Raw genomic sequence first — 22618 nt, 5'->3', positions numbered from 1 at the left:
AAAGAAGTTGATAAAGAATTCATTCACTCTGATACTTAGATTTTGACGATGTTATCCGAAGTATCCGACAAAAGATATTGATAAAGAATTTATTCAATCTGATACTTAGATTTTGGCAATTTTATCCGATTTATCCGACAATGATGCAAATAGAAAAAATTTATTCCCCCTGATATTTAGATTTTGTCAATGTTTTCGCATGTATCTGACAAAATGAGTAGATAAAGAATTTAATTACCCTGATACTTAGGTTTTGATAATGTTAACCGACGTTGATAAGATGTTGATAAAGAATTTATTAATGCTAATACATTGATTTTTTCAATGTTATTCGACGTATCCGACAAATGATATGAATAAAGAATGTTTATAAAGAATTTGTTAACGCTGATACTTAAATTTTATCACTGTTACTAACAGCATCTGTCAAAAGACATTGATACAGAATTTATTCACTCTGATACTTAGATTTTCTCAATTCTATCAGGCATATCTGACAAATGACGATGATAAAGAATTTATCCACTCTGATGCTTAGATTTAGTCAATTTTATCCGATGTATCCGACAAAAGATGTCGATAAAGAATTTATTCAATCTAATACATAGTTTCTGTCAATGTTATCCGATGTATCCGACAAAGGATATCGATAAAGAATATTAACAAAGAATTTTTTCAATCTGCTAATTAAATTTTATCAGCGTTATCTATCAAGCATATCTGACAAATGACGATGATACAGAATTTATTTACTCTAATACCTACATTTCGTGAATGTTATCTGACGTATCCGATAAAAGATATCGATAAAGAATTTAATCAATCTAATACATAGTTTCTGTCAATGTTATCCGACAAACTATATCGATAAAAAATGCTAATAAAGACTCTGATACTTAAATTTTATCAGCGTTATCAAAAGTATCGGTCAAAAGACGTTGATAAAGAATTTATTCCCTCCGAGGATCATATATTCTCATTTTTATCAGACATACTTGAAAAAGTACGATGATAAACAATTTATTCACTCTGATACTTAGACTTCGTGAATGGTATCTGATGTATCAGACAAAATAAGTTGTAAAAGAATTTATCAAACGTATCAGTTGTAAAGAGTGTTATCAAACGTATCGGTCAAATGACCTTGATAAAGAATTAATTCACTCTGATACTTAGATTTTGTGAATATTATCTGTTGTATCCGACAAAATTATTCACACTAATACTTAGATTTTGTTAAGGTTATCCAATGCAACCGAGAAAGGATGTACCAGATACAAACTATATCGATAAAAAATGCTAATAAAGACTCTGATACTTAAATTTTATCAGCGTTATCAAAAGTATCGGTCAAAAGACGTTTATAAAGAATTTATTCCCTCCGAGGATCATATATTCTCATTTTTATCAGACATACTTGAAAAAGTACGATGATAAACAATTTATTCACTCTGATACTTAGATTTCGTGAATGTGATACTTAGATTTCGTGAATGGTATCTGATGTATCAGACAAAATAAGTTGTAAAAGAATTTATCAAACGTATCAGTTGTAAAAAGTGTTTTCAAACGTATCGGTCAAATGACCTTGATAAAGAATTCATTCACGCTGATACTTAGATTTTCTCAATTTTATCAAGCATATCTGACAAAAGACGATGCTGATGTATCTATCGAAAGCTGTTGATAAAGAATATATTCATCCTAGTACATAGATTTTTTCGATGTTATCTAACGTATCTGAGAAATGATATCGATAAAGAGTCTTACTGAAGAACCTGTTCACGCTGATGCCTATGTTGTATTAATGTTACCAAAAGTATATTTCAAATGACATTGATAAAGTTTATTCACTCTCATGCTTCAATTTTTCAATTTTATCAGACATATCTGACAAAGTACGATGATAAAGAATTTATTCACTGTGATACTTAGATTTCGTGAATGTTATCTGATGTATCTGACAAAACAAGTTGATAAAGAATTTATTCACTATGATAATTAGATTTAGGTAGTGCTATCAAACGTATCTGTCAAAAGACATTGATAAGGAATTTATTCATTCTGATACTTAGATTTTCTCAATTTTATCAAGCATATCTGAAAAACGACGATGCTAAAGAATTTATTCACTCTGATACTTATATTTTGTGAATGTTATCTGATGTAACAGACAAAGGAAGTTGATAAAGAATTTATTCATTCTAATACATAGATTTTGACAATGTTATCCAACGTATCCAAAAAAGGAGGTTGATAAAGACTTTTCAATCTGATACTTGGATTTAGTGAATTTTATCCGATGTATATGACAAAGTTATTGATAGAAAAAATTTATTCACTCTGACACTTAGATTTTGTAAATATTACCCCATCTATATAACAATAGATGTTGATAATTTCATCACTCTGACACTTAGGTTTTGATAATGTTAACCGACATATCAGGCAAAGGATGTTGATAAACAATCTATTTGCTTTGATGCTTAGATTCTATCAATTTAATCCTGACCTATCCGACAAAAGGTGTTGATTAAGAATTTATTCATTCTGATACTTAGTTTTCTCCTTGTTAACCTATCTATCCGACATATGATGTATGCAAATTCCTTTTTATACATCCCTGATGTTTCAATAGACATTCTCAACGTTTGATATAGTAGCATATTCTAAAAATATTGAACACATAACAATGTAATGCATAATATATTTTTAATGAAATAATGTCAAGTAGGATATTAATACAAAAAATATTATTATACATTATTAATATCGATGAACAACTTTGGACAGTTTGAATCTATTCCATAAAATAATTCACCATGTTCTCGCTTGATATTGTAGCTATTGTCTTCTCTTAGTTCGTGATCAGTAGAATAATGATTAATCCATTTTGAGTCATTCACAATTTTTACAGGGAAGTCATCCACATGTTCAATATGCATTTCATCTTTGCTATTATTAGGTTCATTGACTGTTTGATCAATGATGGTAGCAACGTTTGCTAGCACTTTGTTTGTCATCGATTAATCTTTATATTCCTTAGCGATATTTTCTACCAAGGCCCTTTTTATTTTTCCGGCAATTTCACTGTCCATTATCACATTATTTTTTGACAGGTAACAGTTCCGGTACGTAGACAAGATATGGTTTATGATATTAGTAGAAGAGTACGCCTGTCTTCTTTTGACCTTCCGTTGAATGCTAATACCCGAAAGCTGACGATAGGATGCACCAGTCGTTAATGTGTTACCTGAAACCGTAGTAAGGAGTTGTCCTCTATCATCGACGATTATTTTTATGTTGGCATTCTCTTTGAGTGCAATCATCTCAGGAGATCTCAATCTCGCATATCCACCTACATAAGAGTTGAAATTTTTGGGTACTCCAAAGGGATTTAATTCCTTACTGACATGACAATGCACGCATACGTTTACGATAGTGCTATCACTTATACTTGTTTCATAATTCAAATACATCTCCTTGTCAGCATTCAATGCTACAATAACACTATCATGTGAACACACTTTCATAAAATGCTGCATATTCACTTTTTTTAAAGATATGAGTTACGTGTTTATTCTTCCACTGCAAAAAATACTGATTTAATACATGCAATAAACTCAGTAGTGTCGATAAGCCGCCATAGAGTACCAAAGGGGAAAGCCGCATCGTGTCTCTGAGGAAGCATAGAGTATGATTGGTAGAGCCGCAAGCATATTTCATGTCATTTTAACATACATAAAAAAAAGTTGAATAATTTCCAAATCCAAAAAAAATTCAGTGCAAAGAAAAATAAGTGCTATTACAAACATTATTTTTCTAATAATAGAAGTCATGACTAACATATCTATACCATTCTCATTTTCAGTTTGGAAAATATTCAATGTAAATTTTTAATGTTTTCAGTATGTTTCATCTCATTCTAAGACAAAAAAAAATGAAAAAATATACGATGTTAAAAAAATAAAAAATAAAGTTAAAAAAAATCTTTGTTCAAAGGACAGGGGACCTTTGGAGGTTGAGGTCCTTGGTGGTTAGGGTCATTGATGATTGCGATCCTTGAAGCTTCAAACCTATAATCACCTTACTACTAGATTTTAAAGGATTTCTAAGGATTGTTCTGAATTTCTGTATTAAAATTCTTTTCTTGGCATCTACATCTCTATCAGTATATACTTCAAAGAAATGGAACAGTGGATAATGCATGGGTGATAGACAGCTTTTCCTACAAAATCATTCCTAAATACGCAATTTGACAATTTTTAGTTTTCGATTAAAAAAAACAATTATACTCTCAAAACGTGTTTGACCACTTTATAGGTTTGGTCGCTTTTTACAATGTGCACTTGAAACTGTACTGCATATTCTTTTACATGATAGAGATAAGACAAACTACGCAATAACTGCTCGGACTGAGCATTGCCTTACTACTTTAGTTGCCTTTCATTAAAAACTTTATATGCCCCTAGGGCATAAATTACAACCCTTGCACTGAGGGCTGTAGGGGAGGGGTTGTCATCCTTAAAGATCTAATTTCCAAAACTTTCAACTACGTTGAATAATTTTGATTGGATATGTTTGGGGATAAGGTTGGCGTGAAAGGGAGGTTATTCGCCTCCAAATCACTTTCGACTATTGACAAGGGTACTAGCAATTTGAATTTCAAATCGAATGAGTCCTTTTTCAAGTTTCTACGACAAAAATTTCAATAGAAAATCATATATGCCCCCAGGGCATAACTTATAATCCTTGGCCTGAGGGTTGTGGAGGAGTGTCCTCTGCAAAAATATATTTTCTATTTGGAAATCAATTACGCTGAACAAAATGGCCATCTCAAAATTTTTATTGGATGTGTTTGGGGATATGATGGGCGTGGGGGAGGGCTAGTTGCCCTCCAATCACTTTCGACCATTAAAAAGGGCACTAGCCCTTTGATTTTCCAATCGAATGAGCCTTTTTAGAAACTTCTACGACAAAGTCTTCTATAAAAACCTTATATGCCCCCACGGCATAACTTAAAACCCTTGCCCTGAGGGTAGTGGGGGAGTGTCCTCCTCAAAAAAAATTTTCAATCTGAAAATCAATAACGCTGAACAAATTGGCTATCTCGAAATTTTGATTGAATGTTTTTTGGGGAATAATGGGCGTGTGGGGAGCTTGCTGCCCTCCAATCACTTATGACTATTAAAAAGGATACTATCCCGTCAAATTTCCAATCGAATGAGCCTGTTTTTAAGTTTCTACAACAACGCCTTCTATAAAAACCTTATATGCCCCCAGGGTAAAGCTTAAAACCCTTGCTCTGAGGGTTTAAGGGGGAGTGTCCTACTCAAAAACATATTTTCTATGTGGAAATCAACTACGCTGAACAAAATGGCTATCTAAAAATTTTGATTGGATGGGTTTGGGGAAATGATGGGCGAGGGGGGGGGATGCTAGCTGCCCTCCAATCATTTTCTACTATTAAAAAGACCACTAGCCCTTTGAATTTTCCGTCAAATCAGCCCCTTTTGAAGTTTCTACCACAACCCCTTCCATATGAAGTGCCCTGCTCTAAAGGAAAAAATAATAAATAGTACATCGTTCTTATATGCCCTCAGGGCATAACTTAAAACCCTTGCCCCGAGGGTTGTGGGGGAGTGTCCTCCTCAAAAACATATTTTCTATCTGGAACTCAACTACGCTGAACAAAATGGCTATCTCAAAATTTTGATTGGACATGTTTAGGAGAATGATGGGCCGGAGTGGGAGGTTAGTTGTCCTCCAATTATGTTCGACTATTAAAAAGGGCACTAGCCACTCCAATTTCCAACCGAATGAGCCATTATCGAAGTTTCTACGACAACTCCTTCGATACGAAGTGCCCGGGTATGGAGAAAAAAAAAAAAAAAAAAAACATTGTGCCCACATCGTTCTTTACTTAGGCAGCGTTAGCTTATTGCCTATGATTATTTTAGAAATAAACTTGCCCCTTAAAGTTACTTCATATGGGAAAACTTTGGCTCTGGGAAACTAAGCGGAAGATACTCAATACTTTTTCAAATTGTATATATATATATATATTAGATTTGAGTAAATATAATTAATAAAAATCAAAGAGAGGACTAGTGGCTATAGTAGACAACTAGTAAGTTGGCTACTAGTTTCTCAATTGCTTGCACTGTTTACAAGTAATATTTGACTAATCTTAACGAGTAAAAGAAACAGCCGAAAACTCTAAAAAGAAACGTACCTAGATCTCTACTTCTTGGATGGTATGGAAAGGAGGTTTTTTTTAAATATAATACACAATACAGGTGAATTTTACAAATGTAAACCACGGGCTCTAAAGGAGGCTTAGTGGACCATGCTAAATATTTTTTTAAATATATACATTCATTAAATTTGGCTTAGTAAGAACTTGTTTTATTTAATTTTCGTTAAAAACAGTTTTTGAGATTTTCAATAATTGTTTTTAATGAAAATTAATCAGAGGATTATTGGCTAATGACACTACCTCTAAAAAAAACCGCGTCTTGACCTCTACCTCCTGGGTGGTGTGGAAAAGGTCGTGTGAAAAAATGATTTTCTTTTATATTTTGTTTAGTTTGAAGAAACATTGCCAAAAGAAAAGATGGCTGAAAAAGAGAACAAGGAGGCTGTCTAAAAAAGAGTAGGGAGTTGGGTAATTTTGATACTAAATAGAAACCAATACTTACTATGCTTTATCTCTTCAAAGTCATAGGAAGGAACTAAAAACAGCAGTGACAACAACGTTCTTCTGTACCGAAGACACTATCACCATGATGTATGGTACGTTGCCCCACTTTCCAGCAAGTTATTGTCTATTCCTGCGACTAGTGTGACCGCAGAAAGACTATTTTTGGTGGTAGGTCTGATAGAGACTATGATAGTGACTTAGAAAAGAAATTGCCTCAGTCCAAACAGAGTGGATAAGTTGATTTTCATTCACGACAACTATAGCCACATCCAGCAGTTCTAATATACTTCTGAAGTTTGCCTGAAGTATTTTTTTTTTCGGCGCACTAATATTCAGAGATAAATTATTAATTTTGTGATACGGTATTCGAAGTTTTGTATACAGTAATTTTCGAGGAATAATGATAATACTAATTTTGATTATTAATTCTCTTAGAAAAACATATCTCTTAGATATTCCAACTATTCTGCAAAGATTCTGAAATGCCAGAGCTATTTCGGTTCTACCAAATTTCTACTTCTCTTGATGAATAATGAAGAAGACCTAATTTCCTCCTCAAAAACATATTTTCTATCAGGAAAGCAACTACCCTGAACAAAATGAATATCTCAAAATTTGATTGGACGTGTTTGGTTAAATGAGGGACGTGGGGGGGCTAGTTGCCCTCAAATCACTTTCGACTATTAAAAAGGGCACTAGCTCTTTAAATTTCCAATCGAATGAGAATTTTTTGAAGTTTCTACAACAGCGCCTTCTATAAAAACCTAATGTGCCCAAAGGGCATAACTTAAAACCCTTGCCCCGAGGGTTGTGGGGGGGGGGGAGTGTCCTCCTCAAAAACCCATTTTCTATCTGGAAATCAGCTAGTGCCCTTTTTAATAGTTGAAAGAGATTGGAAGGCAACTAACCCCCCTCTCACACCCACCACTTCCCCAAACACATGCAATCAAAATTTGAGATATTAATATTGTTCAACCTTATATGCCCCCAGGGTATAACTTACAACCCTTGCCCTGAGGGGTGTGGTGGGGGGGATATATATCTAGAACTTTCAACTATGTTAAAAAAAATGGCTTTTTCAAAACTTCGATTGGATGTGTTAGGGGAAATCGTGGAATTGAAAGGGGGTTAGTTGCCCTCCAATCAGTTTCGACTAGCCTCTTAAAAAGGCACTAGCCCTTTCAATTTTAATTGAATGAGCCATTTTTTAAGTTTCTATGACAATATTTTCTATAAAAAGCCTTATATGCCCCCCGGCATACCTTACAACCATTCATGGGCACCCATAAGGGGGGGGGGGCAGGGTGGCCGACCACCCTGGCTGAATGATGTTGCCTTATTTTTATATTTTTGTTCTGAGATTTCTATCATATAGCATTAAAAGTGCCAATTAGACGAGGTTTACCCCCTCCCCCCTGGAATTCTGGTTATGGGCGGCCATGAAACCATTGCCTTGAAGGCTGTGGAGGGGAGGGGGTTGTCATCCATAAGAATCTAATTTCCAGAACTTTCATCTACGTTGAAAAAATGGCTATCTCAAAATTTTGATTGGATGTGTTTGGGAAAATGGTGGGCGTGAGAGGAGGGCTTGTTGCCCTCCAATCACTTTCTACTATTAAAAGGACACTAGCCCTTTCAATTTCCAATCAAATGAGCCCTTTTTGAAGGTTCTACGAAAACACTTTCTGTAAAAACCTTTTATGCCCCCAGGGCATAACCTACAACCCTTGCCCTGAGGGTTGTGGGGGGTTATCATCCTAAAAGACCTAATTTCCAGAACTTTTAACTACGTTGAACAATATTAATATCTCAAATTTTGATTGCATGTGTTTGGGGAAGTGGTGGGTGTGAGAGGGGGGTTAGTTGCCTTCCAATCTCTTTCAACTATTAAAAAAGGCACTAGCTGATTTCCAGATAGAAAATATATTTTTGAGGAGGACACTCCCCCCCCCCCCACAACACTCGGGGCAAGGGTTTTAAGTTACGCCATGTGGGCATATAAGGTTTTTATAGAAGGCGCTGTTGTAGAAACTTCAAAAAATTCTCATTTGATTGGAAATTCAAAGAGCTAGTGCCCTTTTTAATATTCGAAAGTGATTGGAGGGCAACTAGCCACCCCCCCCCCCCCACGTCCCTCATTTCCCCAAACACGTCCAATCAAATTTTGAGATATTCATTTTGTTCAGCGTAGTTGATTTCCAGATAGAAAATATGTTTTTGAGGAGGAAATTAGGTCTTCTTCATTATTCATCAAGAGAAGTAGAAATCTGGTAAAACCGAAATGGCTCTGGCATTTCAAAATCTTTGCAGAATAGTTGGAATATCTAAGAGATATGTTTTTCTAAGAGAATTAATAATCAAAATTAGTATTATTATTATTCCTCGAAAATTATTGTATACAAAACTTCGAATACTGCATCACAAAATTCATCATATATCTTTGAATATTAGTGCGTCGAAAAAAAAACTCCTTCAGGCAAACTTCAGAAGTATATTAGAACTGCTGGATGTGGCTATAGTTGTCGTGAATGACACGACACCTCAACAACTGATACTGAAAAAGATGAAGAAGGCTTTAAGATAGTAAACTCGGCTAAGCGTAGAAGACAGAGAACAAAAAGTCCACCAGACCCAGCAATAATACATCAAACCGATACCACGAACAACTCTTCAAGAAATCCAGCCGATTCCCCAGTAATTATTCAACTAGTTCCCCAATCTGATAATTGCTTGTTTACACACCGTGACCTACCAAAGTTGCGAGTTTCCCTCTTCAAGACCATTCGTTGCAACTTTAATATGAATATAAACAGATCAGGATCCTTAGATATCCTTTTGAACGATCCCACATCAATGAAAAGGTAATGGAGGTAAAAAGTGTTAAAAATGTTGTTGTCGCACCCCACATGTGGTCCCCAAGCCCGATACAAACAAAGATTGTGCTCTACAATGTCCCTAAATCGTTCTAAACTCGGACCTGATGGAAGCATTGATGAACGAAAAAGGTGAATGCATTCCGGTCTCTACTGTTCATACCCTTGGTCGCTAAAATACTGAAACCTCAAACTTTAAAACTGTGTTGTTTGAGCTTCAAGGACAATTCAATATTGACAGTGTTCCTCTTTGGCCAACAAAAATCTTTCAAGCCTTTCGAAGAAAAGCCATTACAATGTACAAAATGTCTAAGGCTTGGGCATTCAGATAAATACTGTAGAGAGGATTCTAACATTTGTAAGATTTGCCTAGGCAAAAACAATAATAATTCAAAGTGTCAATTTTATCCAACATGTACTAAATGTAAGGGCAAACACCAGTCCATAGATAAAGGAAACTGTCCCAAATATAAACAAAGGGCAGAGATACTAAGAATAGCAAAAGAGCAACAACTTCCAATCCCTTTTGTAGCCATGCAAGTCGCAAAGACACCAAGAGTCCCCCGTCCCCCAACAGGCCCCAGGCAACCAACAGCCCCTGAACCACCAACAGGTCCCAGATAACAAACTGCCTCCAAGACGCCAAATGTTCTCGATGCTTCGCCTAGTATTAAAAATTTTCAGAATAATCTCATACGAGATAAAACTAATCCATGGTTCCCCGTGATATCAAGTGTCCCTCCAAAAAAACCTAAAGAACCCCCTTTCGGAAAATCCTGCGCAAGGAAAGACATCAAGACCGACAAAGCTACCTGGAATTACTCCCCACAGATTTCACACAGTTTCTCCAAATGCTTTGGAAGATGAATCAAACGTGTACTTTAAATTAGCCAGCTTTACAGTTACCTCTACGCTTATCTCCCAATTAGAGTTACCCAATCAGTTGAAATGCATTATTCTGAAGAATTTGGCAAAAACCCACTTCGGCAAGACCATAGTTTCCGAAACAGAAATTCAAAGTGAGAGTGTTTTAAGCCAACATAGGCTGATTGAGTCACAATCAGAATGCCTAACGAAAAATTAATGTGTGACTTTTCGTTTTTAACTAATTTATCCCTTTCTAATAACATTGCTTTTAATTATCCCGATATAGATGATAATCAGCATGCCAACCCTATAAGCAGCCCCCCTGGTACCTTAACAAATTCTAGCTGTAAATACCTTGATATTTTCAATTTTGCTACCAATGTGAAGCAAAAACTAGTAAATAATAATTCCCTTAATGTTCTTTGTTTCAACATCAGAAGCATCCGGGATAAGTGACTCAAGTTTAAAGATTTAATTTCATTTAATGGTGTCTGCCCTTTTGATGTAATAGGATTAACAGAGACATGGCTTTCCGATAATGATGACACTAGTGATTTTTTACTCCCTGGTTACCAAATAATCCATATGCCCAGGAGATTGACAAAGTGATCTGGTGGTATCTCACTTTACATCCGTTCGAATGTAAATTTTACCAGGCTATCAGAGTGAGAATCTATTTTCTCTACACAAATAAATCTCAGATGTATTTATTCAATAGTTGTTAACATAGTTATCGGCCAAAATTCCTATATACTCTCCTTATTTTATAAACCTCCTCCATTTCCGACCTCATGTTTTTGTAATATGTTTGATGAGTTTTCTAATTTTATTAACCTACCCCATAAAAAGGCAATAGTTCTTGGGGACTTTAATTGAAACCTACTTAATGTTGGTAAAAATATTGAATCTGACACTTTTTTTGAATCGGTAACCGCGAGTGGTCTTCTACCCCCTGGATGTCACATAGCCTCATTGTCTCCTCATATCGTAAAAACAAATTATATAAGTTAGCCTGTAAGACCAGTAGATTGCCTAAGAACCACTGACTGGTCCGATGTCTTAAATTGTCAAGAAGTAAATTCTTCCACAAATGGTTTTGCACATAGGCTAAGTGAAATTATCCATTCAACTTTTCCTATTCGTAAACCTAACCGGAAAAATATCCCTATTTGCCCCTGGATGTCACATAGCCTCATTGTCTCCTCATATCGTAAAAACAAATTATATAAGTTAGCCTGTAAGACCAGTAGTGATATTGACCTATCTAATTATAAACATTATAAAAACTTATACACAAAACACATCCGTGAAGCGAAGAAAAATAATTATTATACAAAAATTCTCAATTGCAAAGGAAACCTGAAAAAGATTTGGTCCACCATTAATGATATACTTTCAAAAAATAGAAAAATAGAAAAAATAGAAAGACACAAATGGTAGATTAATTGACCCCTTACATGCACCTGATGCATTTAATAATTACTTTTCTAATGTTCTTCATACTGACTCCCGCTCCTTTTCACAGGCTTTATTCCCTTGCTTCAGTTTTAGATCAATGTTTTATTGCCCGACTGATAGCAATGAGGTGCTTCAAATCATCGGTTCTCTCCCTAATAGTTTTACTCCTGACTGTCTTGGATTAAGTAATAAGCTCCTGAAGACCATTTCTCCTTTTGTTTACGAGCCCATCAAGCATATTGCCAACCTATCTTTAACCCACGGAGTTTTTCCTGATTTACTAAAGTCAGCCATTGTTATTCCAGTTCTTACAAAGGACCATCCAGCTGAGATAGGTAATTATCGTCCAATCTCAATTCTTCCTGTTATATCCAAATTGCTCGAGAGAATCATCTTCAGACGTCTGTCTCCCTTTCTGTTTGACAGTCAGCACTCCGTATCCTTGATTTCTCCTCACCAATAAGGCTTTAGGCCGAAATTCTCAACTTCTCATGCTCTAATTGACGCCACACAGTTCATACGCTCACAACTCGACCTTAAAAAAACTGTATTGGGCTTATTTTTGGATTTTTCTATGGCCTTTGGCATAGTTCATTATAATATTTTAAAAAGTAAATTAAATAGCTATGGTATTCGGGGTGTCCCACTCTCTTGGTTTGAATCATATCTATCTGGAAGGGTACAGATTGTGAGCTTGGGTGAAGTATACTCTCAGCCCTTACCTGTTCGGAGGGGTGTCCCTCAAGGCTCCATTCTAGGCCCTATTTTATTTCTCCTATATATCAATGATCTTGTTATAGACCTGGGCCCTTCAGTGTATCCTGTATTATTTGCTGATGACAGCAACTTCTTCATCACTGGCACCAATCTACCATTGGCAATAACGTCTGCCCAAGTCCTTCTGAACAGAGTCCAGGCGTGGTGCCTCGTGAATAACATGACCATTAATAGCAAAAAAAAGTCAAATAGTATTATTCAGAATCTACCACAACAAAGACGTAATTCAACCTCCTCTTGGTCTCAAGTACTCCTCCGACATCCTCCCACAAGTGGAGGTTGCCAAGTTTCTTGGTGTATTTATTGACTCATGCTTGTCATTCTCTAATCATATTTCTTACATAACAGCAATAATTTTGAGACAAGTAGCTATGATTAACCATGTGAATTATTTTCTTCCTCCTGACCCTCTATTATTCCTTTATTTTTACTTACCTTTCTTATTGTGGATCTGTTTGGGGAAATATATACGTCTGCCCAAGTCCTTCTGAACAGAGTCCAGGCGTGGTGCCTTGTGAATAACATGACCATTAATAGCAAAAAAAGTCAAATAGCATTATTCAGAACCCCCTACAACAAAAACGTTATTCAACCTGCTCTTGGTCTCAGGTACTCCTCCGACATCCTCCCACAAGTGGAGGTTGTCAAGTTTCTTGGTGTATTTATTGACTCATGCTTGTCATTCTCTAATCATATTTCTTACATAACAGCAATAATTTTGAGACAAGTTGCTGTGATTAACCGTGTGAATTATTTTCTTCCTCCTGACCCTCTATTATTCCTTTATTTTTCCTTACCTTTCTTATTGCGGATCTGTTTGGGGAAATGCAAAACGGTCCTTCCCTAAAAAACTCAAATTTGCCCAAAACCGTGCCATTAAAGCGGTTTTTCGGCTTCCCCGTCTATATCCAACTCGTGATTTGTATTCAGATTTTGGAATAGCTCCACTTGATCAAATCATACAAAAACTAAACTTATTGCTTGCTTATTCTGCTTTCCACAATAATCTTCCACCTCAACTACTAACCTATTATAATATTAATAATTCGGAAGCCCACTATCTCCGTTCATCCAATAGAGCCTTTAAAATTCCTAAATGCGTTTCAAGTGCTGCCCAGCAATCTCCCATTTACAAATCTATTATTCAATGGAACAAAATCCCCTCCAGTGTTGAACTTGCCACAAGTTTTTTCATGTTGTATAAAAATGTAACAAAGCTTTATATTATAATTTAATTTTTCCATTTTTACCAGATTTGGTCTAATTACCAATGTTTTATTCTTCTATTATTTTTTTTTTCTCAGTGTTACTTTACTTTTTTTTTATTTTTTTGGTCCTTAACAAGTTATCTTCTAGGATCTTTATTGTTATTGATGTTTGTGTTATGTTTTTATTCAAATAAAATTGAATGTAATTGAATTGATTGTTGTGTTCAGCATGATCCTGGAAAGCAACCATTCCCACTTAAAGAGCATCAGAAACGCTATTTACTTACAATGGGTCCTAAGCAGCCGTATCTAGCAGCTTTTCCGGGGCAGAAAAACGCAACGATAGGCAGCAGACATCAGAAGAGAATGAACGTTGGTTGGTACAAAAAGTACAGGTACCTTCAGTATAGCGTCAGCAAGGACCGAATCTATTGTTTTGCATGCATGTTGTTTCCTTCTGGACCAAAACGCGAAAAGGCAGAAGATATGCAGGTTAAAAGTAGACTGTGTTCTTGGAACAACATGATGAGTAGAGGGGCTGAGAACCCTGGCAAGCTGAAGGAACATTTTGAAAGCACCACTCATCAGTCAGCAGTCATTGACATGGCAGTTTATAGCAAACTCGAATTTGGCATTGAAAAAAGGTTTGATGAACAGACTAAGGCCTTGAAAAGGCAACAAGAAAAGGAAGCAATTGAAAACAAATGAGGGTTGAAGGTCCTAATGGACATAGTAAAGACACTGAGAAAACAACAGATAGCCCTTCGTGGTGTGGCTGATGACAGTGATGGAAACTTTTGTCAAATTGTAAACCTAGTTGCTTGCTGTGATCCACATTTCAGTAATTGGTTGCATGAAAGAACAATGAAGAACATGGTAAACTACCTTAGCAGTGTCTTGCAAAACCAATCCCTTGAGGTACTGGGTAACGAAATTAAGTGCATGATTGTAACCGCTGCGAATGCTAGTGGTGCATATTCAATTATCGCAGATACCATGCTGGAATGTGCACACAAAGAAAGAATTGTGATTTTTGTCAGGTTTGTTGGTTCTGATGGCACCATCCAAGAGAGACTTTTAGCCATAGTACCAGTTGAATCAAAAAAAGGGAAAGAAACTGCCAATAAAATCCAAGAAGTCTTAGAAAAGGGAGGAGTAAGCAAAGAGGCACTCATGTACAAAAGTTATGATTATGCGAGCAACATGTCTGGTGTTCGTCAGGGGGTCCAGGCACATATATCAGCCGAAGTGGGAAAGGAAGTACGCTATATTTGCTGCATGGCTCATAGAGAAAATCTTATTGTGGAACACACCTGCAGTAGCAGTTCCATAGTTCGAAAAATGTTTGAAACCTTGCAGGAGCTCTATGTCTTCTTTGCTGGTGGAAAAAAGTGAGTCATAGCTTACAAATGAGCACTTGAGAGAGCTGAGTTGATGCTCAAGCTAAGAAATCTGTCAATGACAAGATAGACGTCCAGGTCCAAGAGCTTGACAGGGTTGTGGGCCAGCTTTGATACCATTGTTGAAGTCCTTGAAGAGCTAATAGAACAAGATGAGGACAAAATAATAAAAGAAAAAGCTTGAGCTCTGCATCGCCACATTACCTGCTTTGATTTTATTGTTACACTTATGTTTATGCACCAAGTCATATTCAGGACAAAGGTTCTTGCAGAAAAGCTGCAGGATGAACCAGCTCAATCTAATGACTGCAAATACAAAACTCTGGTCAACACGTGACATCTTATATGCTCTCCTCCAAGATACAGCTCAGATAGAGAAGCAAATTGAGGCATCAAAAGCAGCAGCAGAAAAATTTGGTTCAATAGCCAAAGACAAGTTCCAACTTAAGCACCTTAAGCACCTTGACATCCATCTTGCACCATCTTGTTATTCAGAGGTGCTTCCTAATTCTGGAGCTGACATGTTGGATGACTGGAAGTTGTTTTATGTTAAGGAGCTCTGCAGCATCTTCAGAATTCTTGTGAACAGTTTGGATGATGCAATCCATGACAACTCCTCTTTTCTAGAGCCAGCATACCAGTTTCTATTGGGCAAAATGGACAACAGCTATGAAAGCTTTTCAGAAGTAGCAAAGCTGTTTCTGGGAAGAGGCCTAGATCCCATGGAACTTGTGTTAGAGCTTAAGGCCTTAAAATGCTTTTTGACCAGGACTGAGGTCAAAAGCAGTAAAGCCATTGATCAGACCATTTTTGAGGCTCTATTTAAAGAAATTTATGCTGTCAAGACAATATTCCCAACTCTCTGGTCAGTTTACCAGTGGTTCGCAACAGTGCCACTAACTGCAGCAATGGCAGAAAGAAGTTTCAGCAAACTGGAATTGGTTATAACATGTTTATGGGCAACAATGGATCACAACCATTTGGATCATCTCCTCATGATGTGCTGCAAGACTGACATTACTGACAAGCTGAAACTTGACAAATTGCTAGAAGTCTCGTTGTCTACCAAGCCAAGACGGTTGGCCTTTTAATTCAAGTTAGTTTTTTTTCATTCTGACTCTTTTTATATATACTAATTGAAATTCTAAATTTCTTACTTTAGCTTATATAAATCATAATATCATCATAACTCTCCTCGTCAATTGCTTTATTCCACAAGAAAAGAGCAAAATTGTTTGTTATATCAGAGGAGAGTATAGCCTATTAAAGATGTGCCTCTTGGGGCGGATTGGGCTCAGTTAATTCAGGAAACTGTTGGAGTTCCTATGATAGCAATTTGGTATTAACACAAAGCACAAGAAGTTAAACTCAAGTTTTTTTTTCTAATTATTAACCAAATTAAAAATGTCAGTAAAAATAACCAGCCAGTCAGTAAAATCTAATCCCCCCCCCCAAACATTTTGGCTAGTAATGCCCCTGATCATCAATGTTCTAAGACTGCTAATCAGAGCAGAATGATGAAAGATGTTTGCAAAAGAATGCCATAAGATGTAAGATCCTAGTGCTAAGATTTCACTTTTAAGTATTCTTTGTCAAAAGATGTAAGATCTTAGCACATAGCAGAGTAAAAGAATAGCCCTGTACTTACAATTATGTTGCTCTAGCTTGACCAAAACTAAGTTTAATCCTGTCAAAACTGTAGAAACTTGTTTTATCAAAGTACCAACAATGTATCTCAAGATAAATTAAAGGAAAGATATGTTCTTAGGGCTATATCAGTATGGGGAGGGTGCATTGTAAGCATAGCCACCATGATACACATTAAATAACAAATCTAACAATACTACTTTTTGTAGGCCTACAGTATATTTCAGAAAATTAATTGGAAATAAAGATAAATATGTAGAGTAGTTAAGAAAATAATTCTTAGTTCATAATACACAAAATATATAATGATGAAGTTTGAACTGGATGTACTTGAGTCTGCACAGGATAACTAGCTTTCAACCAGTTTTAGACATAATAATGGGGGTAAAGCAAATTGCTGTACTTTAGGAAATGATATAAGCTAGGACCAAGAAAGTGTTTTAATTTTTTTTAAAGTAGTTTTCAGAAAATTTATATTGTTTCCTTCAGGAGGAGCCCATTAGCCATATTCATACAAAATGTATCATATGCATACTCTCTTCTGAATATTACTTTAACAGCAAACAAGCAACATCAATGGGAACAAGCAGCAGGAGCAGAAGAGCCAACCTTTAAAAAGTCAAAAGTAATAGGCCTATCACCTAAGCTATGATTTGATTCATTTTTCCATTAGTTTGGGGGCAAAAGAAAAGTGATGTACTTATGGGAATGATATAAGTAGGTTACTCTAGGATATTTTAAAGTAGCCTAGTTCTTGGGATTTTACAGTTTTACCTTCATGAGGGGTTTACAATTAAACAAGATTGCTTTTTACTTTCCAATAAAAAAAAGTCAAACCTTGAAAATATTCTGTTTTTAATGTCTGTTCTCAACTTTAGACAAAGCTGGTCACTAGGCCTATGTCTTAACAAAGCAATATGTGTTCCCAGCAACAACAAGTGAGAATATTTAACACAAGCACCAATATTTTTGCTAATTAAAACTTGGATCTAAAATCAACAATTTAAAAAAAATTCATGGTAAAATTCTACTTTAGCTGCTTTTGACTATCATGGAAAGGGGTTAGGTTAGGAAAATTAAACTTTCAGGGATGGGTCTACAGGCTAAAGTATGGGTAAATATATACAAAATCATATTATTGAGTTAGGAATAAAGTGAATACACCATTTGATGCCTTTTTTATACCAATTACAAATATAATAATCATTTCTATCAGAAATGAATTTCAGCCCCCCCCCCCTAACCTAACCCCAACCCCCAAATGTGCAAATATATATCCTGAATTGACAAATATAGGGGGGGGGGGTAAAATTCATTTCCAAAAGAAATAGTTGTTATAAGCTATTAATAATCAGCATAAAAAAAGGCATTGAATGGTATATTCACTTTATTTGAAACTCAATAATATGATTAGGTAAATATTTACCAAAGTATGTCCTGGGAAAGTATTTTGAAGTACCTACCTCCACTCCTTCTCCCTCTAGAGGGTCCTGATCTTTGATGACCTTTAAAAATCTTTGAGTTATAGAAGTGAAACCTTGCAAAATAGATTGGTCAATATATACAAAATCATATTATTGAGTTAGGACTAAAGTGAATACACCATTCAATGCCTTTTTTAATGCTGATTACGAATATAATAAGCATTTCTACCGGAAATGAATTTCAGCCCCCCCCCCCCTATATAGGCTATACCTAACCCAACCTAACCTAACCAGTCAATATATACCAAATCACATTATTGAGTTAGGACTAAAGTGAATACACCATTTGATGCCTTTTTTTTATGCTTATTACTAATATAATAAGCATTTCTTCCGGAAATGAATTTCCGCCCCCCCCCCCCTATATATGCCAATTCAGGGTTAGGTTAGGTATAGCCTATATAGGGGGAGGGCTGAAATTCATTTCTGATAGAAATGGTTATTATATTTGTAATCAGCATAAAAAAGGCATCGAATGGTGTATTCACTTTATTTGAAACTCAACAATATGATTTGGTATATATTGACCACCTAACTTAACCCTGAATTGGCATATATAGGGGGGGCTGAAATTCATTTCTGATAGAAATGCTTATTATATTCATAATCAGCATAAAAAAAAGGCATCAAATGGTGTATTCACTTTAGTCCTAACTCAATAATATGATTTGGTATATATTGACCAATAGATCTTCTGCTCAAATGAAGTGCAACAAAAAAATTTTCAGCTTCACAATTTTGCTCAATCCTAAATTATAAGGTTTTAAAGATATGCAAATACATTTCCTAAATTTTGGAAATAAAACATGGATAGCCTATGACTTTAAATTTTGCTCAAATAACGGAAATTGCATTTTCAGATCTAAGGCCAGAGAAAAAGAAACTGATAACTGAAAATTAAGGTAAAATACTGTTTTGTCAAAATTTCAATGGGTATAGATCTGTCATGTAGACAAATTTCAGGACCCTCTAGAGGGAGAAGGAGAGGAAGTATCTTCACGGGACATACTTTAGCCTGTGGACCCATTCTTGAAAGTTTCATCTTCCTAACCCCATTTCAAGATAGCCAAAAGTAGCTAAAGTAGAACTTTACAACATTCATTACTTGATCTGAGAAGCTGTTTGCCCCCATGTTTCACGTGGAGCTTCCTGTTCAAATATTTCCTGTTTACTTGCCTACTAAAAATGTTTTTTCGCCAAACCGTGTACCGAAAGCTGAAAAGATGTGACAGAAGGAATATTAATGAATCTCAAATAACACAATTTTAACAACACAGGAGGTACTAGCCAATGCCATTTTTAAATGCTACTAGAATTGAAAATTGTATGGGAAACTACATGGAAGCATTAAGTTACTGTACATAATCGTTCCAGTAGAGTTCATAAATGTTGGAATGGTGCAATCGGGAATTGGCGTCCGCCCCGGAAAATTGCCCCCACAGAGAATTCCCCCGAAAAATTTGTGGTACTTGTATGATATACCACCTAAAGCTTAAGTTTTTCATGCATTGAAACACTGCAAACTGGTTTATTTCTTTAGTTTCTTTCAACTTAGCGTCAGAAAAGACCAAAGGAAGGTACAGAATAGATGGGAAATACATCATTTGGGCTGTATATTTGCATATAAAGGGGTGTGGAAGTAGAGTATTTGGACAGTGTAATGCAAGAAAACAATTCTTATTTCATAATATCATATGCTCTTGTTCAGCTACCGTACTGTGAACATCTAACCAAATAAATAGCATTCGTAATCGGATTATATTTGAAGTGACAAAAAGGATAATTTATTGCGCAACCCAAGTATATTTCATAAGGAATGTAAGTGATTGTAATTCCTGACCTAGATTCAGTGTGAGATTATCTTTTTAGATTTTGAAATCTCATTAATTCAGTGACTTTGAAAACAATTTCTCGGATTAAAAAGCTATAACTCCACTGTGACGTCACCACCTGCTCAATTGGATTGAGTTTATATTGGCGACCGTTTTTGGCATTGATTTGGAGTGGATTTTTATCTATTGAATATTTTTACCGTAAGTGCAATTATGAAATAATGGACGACTCGGATATTATTTTAAATCCAATATTGAATTTTATTTCTCCATCGATGATCGATGGTATCAAACTAGAGACAATAATTGCTAAGTCGACAAGTTTTTTTCAGTCATGAAACCATTCTAAAGGCAAAGGAGGTTTTACATCAGGTGCTAGAAATTAGAACACGTTTAATTAGATGCCAAAAAGACGATGAAAATGTCTTTGACATTTGTAAGTGGTTATCTACGGCATGGAAAGAAAAACGGAAGATCCCGAAATTCGTGATATATTCACCGCGTGAAATTCCAAAAATTGGTGATGTGATCGTTGCAACCTTAACCTGTCGCATGAATAAACTTTTCCATAAAATTGACAGTTTGTTTGAGCTAAATAAGCAACATCTCGCAGTACAGGCAACTTCTGCCTGGCCATCTTCCGCTCAGTCGTCTTGCACCAAGGACCAATCCAATCCTCCTACCTATGCTGTTGTGTTGAAAAATTGCCCGTCCAATCTCCACTATTAAAGGAAAGATTTTATTGATAAAATATGTCCTGAAGCTTCAAATGATATATCAGAGGTGAAACGTTCTTCATCAGAATGGAAAATTGTCGTAAAAAGTAAACCTGCTGCCTCCTCAATTGCTGACCAGATGAAAAAGTTCCAACTTGGCCTTCTAGCCTCTGTTATATCTCCCGCCTTCATCGGTGTAATAAAAGGCGTACCGACAGAAATCAATGAAAAAGATTTAGAGAAAATTATTCCAAAGTGTGTCAAAGCTTTGCAGTGTGGCAAGTCACGTGTCTACAAGATTTATTTTGAACAACGGAGTGATCTCGATTCCTTTTTGAAAAACTCTTTGAAGGTGGGTTATGAAAAGCTATCTGTTCAGAATTTCATATTCATTCCTAGACAGTGTTTTAGATGCCATCAACAGGGACATCTTGCTGCTGATTGTAAGAACGCAGAACTGTGCTCTCGCTTTAGTTCCACGGAGCACTCTTCAACCAGGGATAGTCCATGTGTTCGGAACATGTTTTGCATTACATGTAAAGAGTCTAATCACACCTGTTACAGTATCAAATGTCCTGGCAATGCTCAAACTGATAAACGGGCAGATAGATAGATAAATGGATATTCATTTTCTCTCTTGGAACATTAATGGTGGTCTTATAAAAAAAGACCTATTCTTGAAAATATACTTCATAATCATGATATTCTGTGTTTGCAGGAACATTTCCTGGCCAACAACAGTCTTAGTTTATTTGATATTAGTGCCACCTTCAAAACTTTTTCGGTTCCAGCTAAACGTAGTGCTTCTAAAGGCAGAGCTTCCGCTGGTATTGCTACTTATGTAGCATCGAATCTTAATTCTAGTGTTTTTTTTCTAGTGATAGTTTTTTAGCTGTTCGAGTAGGTGAGTGCGTAATAATAAATGTGTATTTACCCACAGATTCCAAAGATGAAAACTCGGAGAGAGATTTTGCATTAGCAGTTAGTAAACTTAGCTCTTGTTTTCGTGATGTCCTTAAACTGAAAATCCCGTGTTTGATCGTAGGTGATTTTAATTGTGATTTAAATTGCACGTTGTCTTCAGCTTCTATCCATGCTTCTTTACTTTTAGGAATATTTGGTGATGTTTTTAAAGTTCAACAGAAATCTGCTCAGTTTACTTACATTCATTCTTCCTCTTGCACATTTTACCTTGACCATGTTGTGTCATATAACCTTGATATACCTTGTGTTGAGGTGGTTTCCAAATTTCTAGTTTCAGACCACCTTTCTATTGCTTCTAGTTTTAAACGAGAAGCGTCTCAAATTCCAGTGTTACAGGCTCATAGTGTTCACCGGCATAAGTGGTATACTTCTTGCGATTGGAATAAAATTGACACATCTCAGTTCATCGAAAGTTCAGATAGCATCATAAACAAGATCCGGGTTCCATTTCATCTTCTGCAAAAGTCTTCTAATAAAGACATTAATGAGGTTAGATTAACTGTTGATATCTACTCCGCAGAAATCTGCCATGCACTTTTGTGTGCTGAAAAAAGGGCAGTTCCTCTTAAAAAAATACGTGTTGGTACCCAAGTTGCCGGGTGGTCAGGAAATCCAGCGCTGTCTGTAGCTTGTGACCGTGCTAAATTTTGGTATAAATTATGGAGAGAT

General features: G+C 35.8%; 1 protein-coding gene across 1 annotated transcript in view; it reads right to left on the bottom strand.

Moving 5' to 3' along the window:
- LOC148951193 (uncharacterized) overlaps nucleotides 1–19567 on the bottom strand; it is a 188979-nt gene extending 169412 nt beyond the window's left edge. Inside the window, exon 1 of the mRNA XM_089090706.1 lies at nucleotides 19523–19567. Coding sequence (XP_088946832.1) covers nucleotides 19523–19549 — 27 coding nt within the window. The 5' untranslated portion in view covers nucleotides 19550–19567. The remainder of the gene's footprint in view (nucleotides 1–19522) is intronic.
- Nucleotides 19568–22618: the final 3051 nt, after the last annotated feature.

This window comes from Artemia sp. Qi Xiang Cuo, chromosome 6, assembly GCF_049724085.1.
Source record: "Artemia sp. Qi Xiang Cuo chromosome 6, ASM4972408v1, whole genome shotgun sequence".
NCBI classification, from domain to species: Eukaryota; Metazoa; Arthropoda; class Branchiopoda; order Anostraca; family Artemiidae; genus Artemia; species Artemia sp. Qi Xiang Cuo.
The sequence above is the reverse complement of the archived record's forward strand: the minus strand, read 5'-3'. Positions and strand labels throughout refer to the sequence as shown.